Source organism: Mercenaria mercenaria, chromosome 3 (assembly GCF_021730395.1).
Source record: "Mercenaria mercenaria strain notata chromosome 3, MADL_Memer_1, whole genome shotgun sequence".
Classification (NCBI taxonomy): Eukaryota; Metazoa; Mollusca; class Bivalvia; order Venerida; family Veneridae; genus Mercenaria; species Mercenaria mercenaria.
Window position 1 is genome coordinate 24,867,903 of NC_069363.1, and position 13,440 is coordinate 24,881,342.

General features: G+C 36.1%; 1 protein-coding gene across 5 annotated transcripts in view; it reads right to left on the reverse strand.

The window, feature by feature from the left end:
• LOC123525240 (jouberin-like) overlaps positions 1-13,440 on the reverse strand; it is a 50,795-nt gene that overhangs the window by 7,974 nt on the left and 29,381 nt on the right. For 3 of the 5 annotated variants that reach the window (XM_053538026.1, XM_045304118.2, XM_053538029.1), the window contains exons 22-30: positions 13,274-13,326; positions 12,899-12,993; positions 11,879-12,012; positions 11,524-11,664; positions 10,868-10,940; positions 8,478-8,595; positions 7,656-7,688; positions 4,984-5,106; positions 3,137-3,266 (exon numbers count right to left, since the gene is read on the reverse strand). In XM_053538026.1, the coding sequence (XP_053394001.1) occupies positions 3,137-3,266; positions 4,984-5,106; positions 7,656-7,688; positions 8,478-8,595; positions 10,868-10,940; positions 11,524-11,664; positions 11,879-12,012; positions 12,899-12,993; positions 13,274-13,326 (900 nt within the window). The remainder of the gene's footprint in view (positions 1-3,136; positions 3,267-4,983; positions 5,107-7,655; positions 7,689-8,477; positions 8,596-10,867; positions 10,941-11,523; positions 11,665-11,878; positions 12,013-12,898; positions 12,994-13,273; positions 13,327-13,440) is intronic. The other 2 variants (XM_053538027.1, XM_053538028.1) reach the window with 2 other exon arrangements.

The following is a 13,440-nucleotide window of genomic DNA, read 5'->3' on the forward strand; positions in this document are numbered from 1 at the left end:
GAAGATCCATTCAAAAGTATGGCCTCTAGAGAGGTCACAAGGTTTTTCTATTTTTAGACCTACTGACCTAGTTTTTGACCGCAGTTGACCCAGTTTCAAACCTGACCTAGATATCATCAAGATGAACATTCAAACCAATTTTCATATAGTTCCCATGAAAAATATGGCCTCTAGAGAGGTCACAAGGCTTTTTAGCTATTTGACCTACTGACCTAGTTATTAAAAACACGTGACCAAGTTTCGAACAAGACCTAGATATCATCAAGGTGAACATTCTGACTTATTTTCATGAAGATCCGTTGAAAAGTATGGCCTCTAGAGAGGTCACAAGGTTTTTCTATTTTTAGACCTACTGACCTAGTTTTTGACCACAGTTGAACAAGTTTCGAACTTGACCTAGATATCATCAAGATAAAAATTCTGACCAATTTTCATACAGATCCCATTAAAAATATGGCCTCTAGAAAGGTCACAAGGTTTTTTTGTTATCTGACCTACTGACCTAGTTATTGAAGGCACGTGACCCAGTTTCGAAACTGACCTAGATATCATCAAGGTGAACACTCTAACCAATTTTCATGAAGATCCATTCACAAGTATGGCCTCTAGAGAGGTCACAAGGTTTTTCTATTTTAAGACCTACTGACCTAGTTTTTGACCGCAGTTGACCCAGTTTCGAACTTGACCTAGATATCATCAAGATGAACATTCTGACCAACTTTCATACAGATCCCATGAAAAATATGGCCTCTAGAGAGGTCACAAGGTTTTTTTATTATTTGACCTACTGACCTTCTTTTTGATCGCAGTTGACCCAGTTTCGAACTTGACCTAGATATCATCAAGATGAACATTCTGACCAACTTTCATACAGATCCCATGAAAAATATGGCCTCTAGAGAGGTCACAATGTTTTTTTTATTATTTGACCTACTGACCTAGTTTTTGACGGCACATGACCCAGTTTCGAACTTGACCTAGATATCATCAAGATGAACATTCTGACCAACTTTCGTGAAGATCCCATGAAAAATATGGCCTCTAGAGAGGTCACAAGGTTTTTTTATTATTTGACCTACTGACCTACTTTTTGCCCACAGTTGACCCAGTTTCGAACTTGACCTAGATATCATCAAGATGAACATTCTGACCAACTTTCATACAGATCCCATGAAAAATATGGCCTCTAGAGAGGTCACAAGGTTTTTTTATTATTTGACCTACTGACCTAGTTTTTGATCGCAGTTGACCCAGTTTCGAACTTGACCTAGATATCATCAAGATAAACATTCTGACCAACTTTCATACAGATCCCATGAAAAATATGGCCTCTAGAGAGGTCACAAGGTTTTTTTATTATTTGACCTACTGACCTAGTTTTTGATCGCAGTTGACCCAGTTTCGAACTTGACCTAGATATCATCAAGATAAACATTCTGACCAACTTTCATAAAGATCCCATGAAAAATGTGACCTCTAGAGTGGTCACAAGCAAAAGTTTACGCACGCACGGACGCACGCACGGACGCACGCACGCACGGACGACGGACGACGGACGCTGCGTGATCACAAAAGCTCACATTGTCACTTTGTGACATGTGAGCTAAAAATTCTGACCAATTTTCATGAAGATCCATTGAAAAATATGGTCTCTAGAGAGGTCACAAGGTTTTTCTATTATTTGACCTATTGACCTAGTTTTTTATGGCACGTGACCCAGTTTCAAACTTGACCTAGATATCATCAAGGTGAACATTCTGACCAATTTTTATGGAGATCCATACACAAGTATGGCCTCTAGAGAGGTCACAAGGTTTTTCTATTTTTAGACCTACTGACCTAGTTTTTGACCGCACGTGACCCTGTTTCGAACTTGACCTAGATATCATCAAGATGAACATTCAGACCAATTTTCATACAGATCCCATGAAAAATATGTCCTTTAGAGCGGTCACAAGGTTTTTCCATTATTTGACCTACTGACCTAGATTTTGAGGGCACGTGACCCACTTTCGAACTTGACCTAGATATCATCAAGATGAACATTCAGACCAACTTTCATACAGATCCCATGAAAAATATGGCCTCTAGAGAGGTCACAAGGTTTTTCTATTATTTGATCTACTGACCTAGATTTTGACGGCACGTGACCCACTTTTGAACCTGACCTAGATATCATCAAGATAAACGTTCTGACCAATTTTCATGAAGATCTCATGAAATATATGGCCTCTAGAGAGGTCACAAGGTTTTTCTATTTTTAGACCTACTGACCTAGTTTTTGATCGCACGTGACCCAGTTTCAAACTTGACCTAGATATCATCAAGATGAACATTCAGACCAACTTTCATACAGATCCCATGAAAAATATGGCCTCTAGAGAGGTCACAAGGTTTTTCTATTATTTGTCCTACTGACCTAGTTTTTGATGGCACAAGACCAAGTTTCGAACTTGACCTAGATATCATCAAGGTGAAAGTTCTGACCAATTTTCATGAAGATCTTTTAAATATATGGCCTCTAGAGAGGTCACAAGGTTTTTCTATTTTTAGACCTACTGACCTAGTTTTTGATGGCACGTGACCCAGTTTCAAACTTGACCAAGATATCATCAAGATGAACATTCTGACCAATTTTCATGAAGATCTTGTGAAATATATGGCCTCTAGAGAGGTCACAAGGTTTTTCTATTTTTAGACCTACTGACCTAGTTTTTGACGGCACGTGACCCAGTTTCGAACTTGACCTAGATAACATCAAGGTGAACATTCTGACCAATTTTCATGAAGATCTTGTGAAATATATGGCCTCTAGAGAGGTCACAAGGATTTTTCTATTTTTAGACATACTGACCTAGTTTTTGACGGCACGTGACCTAGTTTCGAACTTGACCTAGAATTTACCAAGGTGAACATCCTGACCAACTTTCATAAAGATCCCATGAAAACTGTGACCTCCAGAGATGTCACAAGGAAAAGTTTACGGACAGACGCACGGATGACGGACGCCGCGCGATCACAAAAGCTCACCTTGTCACTTCGTGAAAGGTGAGCTAATAAAATGAAAGAAATTCTTTTTGTACAGAAAATTAAAACATGGAAATAGGTATCATTAAGAGAGTACAGTATGTATTACCTTCACTGAATGTCGGTCTCCAGCTGTCCACTCCTTTCATGTACATATTTTGTGAGGCGAACTGCTGGTGCTGCATCATTGATGACATGGACTTTGGTGCATGGGGACTGAACATCGTAGGACTGCCAGTCTATATAGATATAATAAACATTTCTGTGAAACTTTGGGACTAACAAAAGCAATCAAATGAATGACATACAGGAAATGTATCCAGAAACTTGTAAGGGATCAATTTTTGTTAATTAAGTGATTTGTATTAAACTGCAAATAAGAGATATTCGTAAAAAATATATATGCCCCCATGATGACTTGTTAGAATCAACTGTGTATGTGATATTAAATTCTGTGACCTTTGACCCAATGACTTCAATTAAAGAATGGGCCATCTACTGATAACAGAAAATCACACTATGAAGTTTTAAGGCCACAGATCCAAGTATTCTCCACATATTGATCAGAAACCATTTTCAGTCTCAATATCACTGTAAACTTGACCTCCGACCTACTGGCACCCAAAACAATAGGGGTCATGAAATGACCTATGAAGTTTTACAACTGTTAGCCAAAGCAAAACTTAGTTATTGAGTGGAAACCTTTTTCATTCTTAAGGTCATTTTAACATTTAACTTTGAAATTTACCTTTACAAAAGAATACCAAAACAATAAAGGTCATCTACTGACCACAGGAAACTGTCCACTGAATTAGAAGACTGTAATCTACTCATTCTTAAATTATTTAGTAGAAACCATTTTCAGTCTCTAGGTCACTGTGTCCCTGACCTTTGACCTTCAAAATAATAAAGGTCATTTACAGGCCACTGGCTACTGCATTAAGTAGGCTTTAGAGTTCCTTAGTTACTAAGCAGAAACCATAGTAAAGGCGTACGCTAGAATTCCCTGTATATGAGATGGGAGAAAATTTCCCAATAACAGAATTTCTTCAAACTTTGGATATTGAAGGACAATCATCTAAGAAACAAAAAAATGCAATAAAAATCATAGGTCACTAGATTCGAAAAAGAGTTATCTGCCCTTGAAAACGTCATTTTGGGGGGAAATGCCGTTTTCAAGGGCAGATAACTCTTTTTCGAATCTAGTGACCTATGATTTTTATTGCATTTTTTTGTTTCTTAGATGATTGTCCTTCAATATCCAAAGTTTGAAGAAATTCTGTTATTGGGAAAATTTTCGCACCAAATTCTAGCATACGTCCTTAAGTACTCTGGTGACCTTGACCTCCGAGTTACTAATCCCCAAAAACATAGGGGTCATCTATTGACCACAGGCAATCACCCTATTACATTCCAGGACTGTAAGTTAAAATTTTTCAATACTTACTGAGCAAAACTGTTTACTTTTGTATGGGTAACGCTTTATGGTGTATGTTTTACGGACATAGACATGTTAACAAGCCAAAACAAGAATGGCATTTTTTACAACCTCGCAAACATACACAATATTTCAAATTTGCTAAATTCTGACCGAGAAAAAATATATGCTTTTACTTTATACCGTATACAGTAGATCTTAGAGGACAGAAAAAATCATGTTAAAACACACGTCAAAATTATTTTTATTGGGAATATTTCGCACAAATACTCTTTATTTTATTGCGAAATTTTGGTCATAAAACAATATCTGATATTACTTTAAAAGGAGTGTATTAATCATTATACATGAATGCTCTCAAAGCTATAGTCTGAGACATTATAATCATTTCTTTGCTCAATTATCGGTAAATACTTTCACAATTTATAAACCAATTTGATATCTTTAAATCTTCTTTTCTGGTACTTAAAATCAAATCATTCTTCTGATATCTAATTTTATAAAAAATGGCTGTATACCATAGATCTTGGTGTTGTACCAAACATATCATATGAAGTGCTTCCCATAGTCATCATTGTACTACGAGGTGACATCGCTGCCATGCCCGGTAGTTCTAACATAGGTGTTGATGTCATTTGTGCCTGAACAAAAAACATGCAGTGAAAAATCATGATTTACCTAACTGAACATAAAGAAAGCAACAAACATATACATGTATACTAGCAAGACAGGTAAATAAGCAACTTTGACTGAATATGATTATGAAATTTACTATGCGCCAATGAAAATGAAAGTGATGTATCAACATATGCATTTTTTCAAATGAAAGCAGTAATGTCTGTGCATGCTCTAGATGAAGAGTGATCCAGTGGTTTTTACTTTTTCAAATGTGCACTGTTGCACAAAAAAGGACCATCTCAAAATTCTGTTTGCTATTGCAGGTGTTTTCTGGTAAAAGTAAGAGACATGAATTACAGCTGTAATAAGCAGTATGTACACTTCAAAGGTAGTCAGGTATTTCTTCATGAGATAGATCTGTGACTCTGATTTGCTGTTTTTCTCAGTTAATTCAAGTAAACACAAACAAGAGCTGTCTCCATAGGATGACACATGCACCCGATGGCACTTTGAATGAATAGTTATGGCCGATGTTAGAGTTTAGGACCTTTGATCTACGGACCTGGGTCTTGCGCGCGACACGTCGTCATACTGTGCCACACATTCAAGCGTAGTTATTTTAAAATCCATGCATGAATGACAAAGATATGGACCAGACACGCCCATCAATGCACTATCATGAAATATGACCTTTAACGTCTAAGTGTGACCTTGACCTTTGAGCTACGGACCTGGGTCTTGCGCGTGACATGTCGTCTTACTGTGCCACACATTCATGCCTAATAATTTTAAAATCCATGCATGAATGACAAAGATATGGACTGGACACGCCCATCAATGCACTATCATGAAATATGACCTTTAACATCTAAGTGTGACCTTGACCTTTGAGCTAAGGACCTGGGTCTTGCATGCGACATGTCGTCTTACTGTGGTACACATTCATGCCAAGTTATTTGAAAATCCATCCATGGATGACAACAATATGGACCGGACACGCCGATCAATGCACTATCATGAAAAATGACCTTTAACGTCTAAGTGTGACCTTGACCTTTGAGCTACGGACCTGGGTCTTGCGCGCGACACGTCATCTTACTGTGGTACACATTCATGCCAAGTTTTTTGAAAATCCATCCATGGATGACAAAGATATGGACCGGACACGAAAATTGCGGACAGACCGACAGACAGACTGTTCAAAAACTATATGCCTCCCTTCGGGGGCATAAAAAAAGAGGGCAATGCTAACATTTTGCTGTAAAAACTACTATCTCACAATACATGAAGATGCAAAAAATACATGACAAATCATTTATCATCCAATAACTATCTTACTTGTGTGGTGGCAAGCTGTGGTGGTAAGAATTATCTTACTTATGTGGTGGCAAAAGTTATCTTACCCCTGCAGTGGCAAGTTATTTTACTTGTGTGGTGGCAAGAGTAATCTTATTCATGTGGTGGCAAGGGTTATCTTACTTTTGTGGAAGCAAGAGTTATCTCACTTATGGTGGCAAGATTAATGAATTTCAGAATAAAAAATGGACTATCATGTTCTATAGCAATCTACATACATGTCATGTTTTCACCTGATATACATAGGTCAGTTTCTAACTAGACGTGTGTCCATAGGACACTGGTGCCCCCACTTCCCCCACTATATGGTTATATTTTACTTGTTGACTAGGCAAGACTCAGTAAATTTTCATATTACATTGAGTTGGGGTGGGAGTCAGTAGGGGTTGGGCTATGTATACAACAAAACATCATCCAGAAACACTACTTTTTTAGGGTAAGTGGGAGGAGTTGTAGCAAATCTCAAATAAAACTCCAGGTGCGTAAGTTCACATGCTAAACAACATTCCTATGAAATTTCATGACACCAGGTCAAATACTTTTCAAATTGCAACACAAACTACTAAGCCCATAACGCATATTTTTGTCTAAGTCAAGGAGCATCACTTTACTGAGAGTTTTCATTGCTAAAATTGCACTGCAGACAAAGAAATGATATACCTTCACCATTATAAGTTAAACTAAGATAACTGATAAATAGACATAATTCACACACAGAATATACATTCAGATGATTTTTGCTATAAGAAGTGAAAAGTGATAATTATGTACAGTAACAGTGACAACATTTCCAGCAATAGTTTGTAATATAGATGTATAACACTGTTAGTCAATAGAAATGAACAAATACAGAACATAATGGAATAAGATTGAAACTTATTTCTTGTCTTCACTTAAGATTTACAAGCTCTGTGGAATATCTATAAATGTTAAATTTTTTCTATCTCTCATAATGGTAAAATGTGGTAACCTTTCTCAAATTACATGTAGTATCAAAAATATATATTGAGAAATGAAATTTACACAAAACTGAAACAAATATTTCAAACAGAAATGAATGTCATTAAAACCAAAATGAAAACAAAAATTTAATAAATGTAAAGGTATTTCAATCTGACCCCACTGTAATATTCTAAGCATAAACTTTGTGAATGATACTGTTCAATAACTGAAACTATTCACAACATAACAGTTTATATACTGTAACAGAACATACTACCAGTTTCGTATTTGTCTCCTTATAAAAATCCTAAAACAGTAATCGAATCAATATCAGTATTTTAAAACAAAACTTTACTCCACTCATATGCTACTAATCTGTCATGGAAGTTAATATGACTAAACAAAAATGTTAAAGCTGATTCTGAATGACCTTTCTGGCAAAGGTCAGTATACACTCAAGAAATACAAAAACGATGCATCTAATCATTTTGTCCATGAAGATTTTTAAAATAAGATTCATTCAGATTTAATGAATACTGTGAAATCATTAATATTCGTGAGGGACTAATTTTCATCAATTTCGTGGTTGAGTCAATCCACGAAATTTAATCCCAATGAACAAGTAAAATTCCCATTCATTTTATGTTCAAAAGTTGAAGTCCATGAATTTATATCCCCACGAAATTGCTGTTTTGACTAAAACCACGCAATTTCATGCCCACGAAATTAAATGATTTTACAGTAACTGATAAATGTATATCAAAACATGTGCAAGTAAACTGCAAGAATGAAATATCTGCCATAAATGCATGTTGTATTTTAATATTCTTGAGTGTACATATAAATGAGATGGTTACATTAAATAAACTGAAGAGAATTCAAATACAACAATGTCTACTCATGTTCAACAACTACATATATCCTACTTTAAATTCTTCTTTCTACAAAATGAAACTGAAATAAGAAAACTATATGGGAAAAAAAAAAACATCATTTAATTGTTCTCTTCTTTATGATAATGAGCATTGAAGGAGAAGTGGTTGTATGTGCAGAGCTGTTTTTCTAAAAAGTAAAAAATGATCCAGTAGACACTCACTGTAACTTTGTTTAATGTCTTCATGACTTTATCATATCTCTGTGTATTGTGTATTTCAAACTCTTCCTTGGTGAGAACACCTTTAGTTGCCAGCTCTTCTTGTAGAGTTGACGTCCTTCTGAAGAAAAGCAATCACAAACTAGAAAATGCTTTTGTAAAAAAGCGCATGTCTCCCCCAATGCAAAGTCCTATAGGCAAGAAGTCAATAGGGGTCAGGAGCGAAAGTCAAAGAGACACTGATGGTTGGCTGCAATAGGGATCATGTACTTGGCATGTCCAGTCATCCCACTAAATTTCAACACTCTTGGCCTAGTGGTTCTCAAGTCACTGTTCAGGCTCCTGTGACCTTGACCTTTGATGAAGTGACCTCAAAATAAATAGGGGTCATCTACTCTGCATGTCAAATCATCCTATTAAGTTTCAACATTGTAGGTCAAGTGGTTCTCAAGTTATTTCCAAAAAATTATTTTACATGAACAGGCCACTGTGACCTTGACCTTTAATAGAGTAACCCCAAAATCAATAGGGGTCATTTACTCTGCATGTTCAATCATCCTATGAAGTTTCAACATTCTGGGTCGAGAGGTTCTCAAGTTATTGATTGGAAATGGTTTTCCATGTTCAGGCCCCTGTGGCCTTGACCTTTAACAGAGTGACCCTAAAATTGTTAGGGGTCATCTACTCTGCATGACCAATCATCCTATGAAGTTTCATCATTCTGGGTCAAGTGGTTCTCAAGTTACTGACCGGAAATGGTTTTCAATGTTCGGGCCCCTGTGACCTTGACCTTCCACAGAGTGACCCCAAAATCGATACGGGTCATCTACTCTGCATGACCAATCATCCTATTAAGTTTCAACATTCTGGGTCAAGTGGTTCTCAAGTTACTGACCGGAAATGGTTTTCAATGTTCAGGCCCCTGTGACCTTGACCTTTAATGAAGTGACCCCAAAATCGACCGGGGTCATCTACTTTGCATGTTCAATCATCCTATGAAGTTTCAACATTCTGGGTCAAGTGGTTCTCTAGTTATTGATCGGAAATGGTTTTCAATGTTCAGGCCCCTGTGACCTTGACCTTTGACAGAGGGACCCCAAAATCAATAAGAGTCATCTACTCTTCATGACCAATCATCCTATGAAGTTTCAACATTCTGGGTCAAGTGGTTCTCTAGTTATTGATCGGAAATAGTTTTCAATGTTCAGGCCCGTGACCTTGACCTTTGGCGGAGTGACCCCAAAATCAATAGGGGTCATCTACTCTTCATGATCAATCATCCTGTGAAGTTTCAACATTCTGGGTCAAGCGGTTCTCTAGTTATTGATCGGAAATGGTTTTCAATGTTCAGGCTCCTGTGACCTTGACCTTTGACGGAGTGACCCCAAAATCAATAGGGGTCATCTACTCTTCATGACCAATTATCCTATGAAGTTTCAACATTCTGGGTCAAGTGGTTCTCTAGTTATTGATCGGAAAAGGTTTTCAATGTTCAGGCCCCTGTGACCTTGACCTTTGACGGAGTGACCCCAAAAACAATAGGGGTCGTCTACTCCAGCAGCTCTACAACCCTATGAAGTTTGAAGGTTCTAGGTCAAATGGTTCTCCAGTTATTGCTCGGAAATGAAGTGTGACGTACGGACGGACGGACGGACGGAAGGACGGACGGACATGGCAAAAACAATATGTCTCCTGGGGGAGACATAAATATGTCATATGTTTGTGCAAGTCTTTTTATTTTATTTTATTTTCATTGATTAATATTACAGCATATAACAATACGAGGTTTTGGCAACAAACAGATTTACATGTTAACAAAAATTATCCTAAGTCAGTAAGACAGAATTAATGCATTTTACAATTGTATTTAAACAGCCTGTACCTATAGTTTAATTTCATTACTTATCTGTTCAATTAGATTTGCCACAAAATATCAAACCTGATATAGATGACACACTACATAATAATATGTTCATGATTTAACACTCCATGCCTTCACTCCTAAACTTGCTGTCTTGCCTATTATCTACATTTTCACAAATTTTTCATTAGAGGGCTAAGACACTTTCCAGACACAATCTTATGGCAATGAATGCTTCATGTTCAAATCCTGGCTACTCCAATTGTGACACAATCTTTGGCAATGCACTTTATTATGAATAACTTGCATTGGGTGTGCATAAGTAGTTTAAACTGTAACTTAAAAAGCTTAAATTTTGTTTCATATAGCAACAGTAAATAAAATTCACATGTATCACCAAACTGCTTCGTACTAAAAACATTCTTACAAAAGAGAAGGCAAGCCATAACAGAAAATCTTAAAAGCAGGTTTTCCATTTGGCATAAAATAATTTATGACCTATTAAAATGATGAAACAAAAAATGAGAGTTACCCCAGTCTATCATCTTCATCTGCAGGAACTGGAGATATCTGTCTCGGTGACAGACCTGCCTCAAACTGTGCAACTGAAAACAATACATATTTATTAACTTAAACGCATGCCTAATTCCTGTTCACATCAAGACCAGTTTGCCTTTAAATTAGTAAGCTCACCTCATATTTCCAACTTTTTACATTAATGTGAACAACATTATGTAATGCAAAATCTATTCCTACTTGTACAGTGACATTTTGTAAACTAATCAAGTTCTTGTCATGGCAATATCTGCTGTGAAATCTTTAAACTGGCATTTACTGGCTGGTAATAAAACTGAGTAAACTATGTATGAAAATGTGACATTAAAAATATCATTTCTATATGCAGGCCAAATTTATCAGACATGTAATTAATTGCATGATTCTATTTCAAGCAGTTGTCAACCTTTAAATTTTCTTTTCCATATTGCAAATTTTGAAAGTTTTGCTTCTTGTCAAATGTCAAAATACAACTGAATAAAGTTATTTGGCAACTACCATTTCTATCCACAAGGCTGCATCATGTAAAGATGAATGAGTGACTTACTGACAGGATCACACAAAACTGAATGAGACCCTTACTGGCAGAACTGCACAGAACTATATCAAAGTAAAGATGAATAAGAAACTTACTAGCAGCATCATAGCTGTATATGAGGATAGGATGATTTTCTCCAAGAGAACAGAATGCCACCATGTGATCTCGCGGGTGATAACATACATCTGTTACAGGGTTCTGGTAATTTAACTCTGAATACATCAGCACTTGGTCACCTAAAGAGAGTGGAAATGTGTTTTTTTTTATCTCATACTGAAATGCAGAAATTGTGTCAAGCTGTTTTAAGGTAAAAAATTCTTCTTGTTTTGAATCTGATCTGTATTTAATAGGAATTTGCATTGTTTTCTTGGTTTTACGGTAAGATTTAGGACAGATGGAATATGGCCCTCAATTAATAAAGTGTACAAGTATGTACTGGTAGATACAAACCTGTGTCTGTGTTCCAAACATACGCAAAGTTATCCTCACTTCCAGAAAACACAAAAGAACCACAAGGGGTTATATCACTACGTATCTGTTCTCGGAAATTTAAAGCACCTATATATTTCTGCATAACTCGTTGTCTGGAAAACAAAAATGGGTGTTTATAATTATGTTCAAATGCTAGTACTGTCATACCTTTTCTGTCAAAATTTTTTTGTCTTTTTTTTTTGTCTGACAATCATCAAAATAAGTGGACATTTTGCTCTCAATTAACAATTCACAGCTCAAACAGGTGTAGGAAGAAACATTTCTGCTAAATTACCTTGAAAAATGATCTGCAGACTCAGGAGATTTTCAAAATTTTCAACAGACAAAAATATAGGGACTCTGATCATCTGGTTCAGCTGTATCTTGTTTTGGCAAATCAGAATAATATGAATGGCTTTGGTACATGGTCGTTCAACAAACATTTCTGTAACATTACTTCAAAATAGATACAATACTTTAGGCAAAGACATTGTTTCTAGATCGTTCTATTTTCACTTCTGTTTTTTCTTCATGTTTTTTTATTAATCAGAGTCATTTGAATAATCTTGATAAAGGAACACCGTTTATATGAAACTGTTTCAAAATCTGACAGGCAGTTTCTGACAAGATTTTCAAAGTTTGGAGTAAATATGTACCAGAAAAATGTGACCAAAGTTGTTGGTAGAGCATCAACAAAAAGAACATGTATGTGAAATTACTTTAAAATCGGGCCAGTAGTTGCTAACAGGGAGACTTCTAAAATACCAAGCCAAATCACTATCCATCAAATGGTTTAGGGTAGATATTGAATGAAGACAAATGTGAAAAGACAGACGATGGTCGGTGAGTGATCACAAAAGCTTAAATTTAACACCATGTGCTCTGATGAGCTAAAAGGACGGAATTAAATAAGATGAGTTTATCACAATTAGGTTACAATATTCTAGGAATAAATATAATCCATATAGTAAAAAAACATAGCTAGTTTAAATGACTTACATTCTCAAATCAAACATCCTTAAAATGTTATCTCTACAGTGCACGAGAAGTCGGCGCTCTCTCGGATGCAGAACTATATGGTTTATTGCTGTGCCCTGAAAAAACAAAACAAAACATAAACTACTTTAAATATGTAATGTCTCCATACATAGACATTTGAACAGAAATTCTGAACCTATTCTAACAATATACTGATCTAATGCAGAAATTTCAACCTTTGTCTTTCAGAGTTTACATAATGCATTTAAATATGTTTCCATTAACCATATGTGGGGAGTGGTGGCTGCAGGTTATTTGCTCTATCACAACAGAAATAGGACTGAAAAATTTAGCAACTGTGTAAAATTATTTTCCTTTGATATTAAAGAAGCATACCTTCATATCTGGATCTTCTATTTTAGCAAACACTGTCCAGTCTCTAGCTACCCCTGTAAAGTAATTCAGAGATACTGTCCCTTTCAAATAACTTCAGGAATGATAGTTTTCATAGTATTTATGTATCAGTTAATATTTAGTATCCTGTTTGTATGTAGAAATAATTT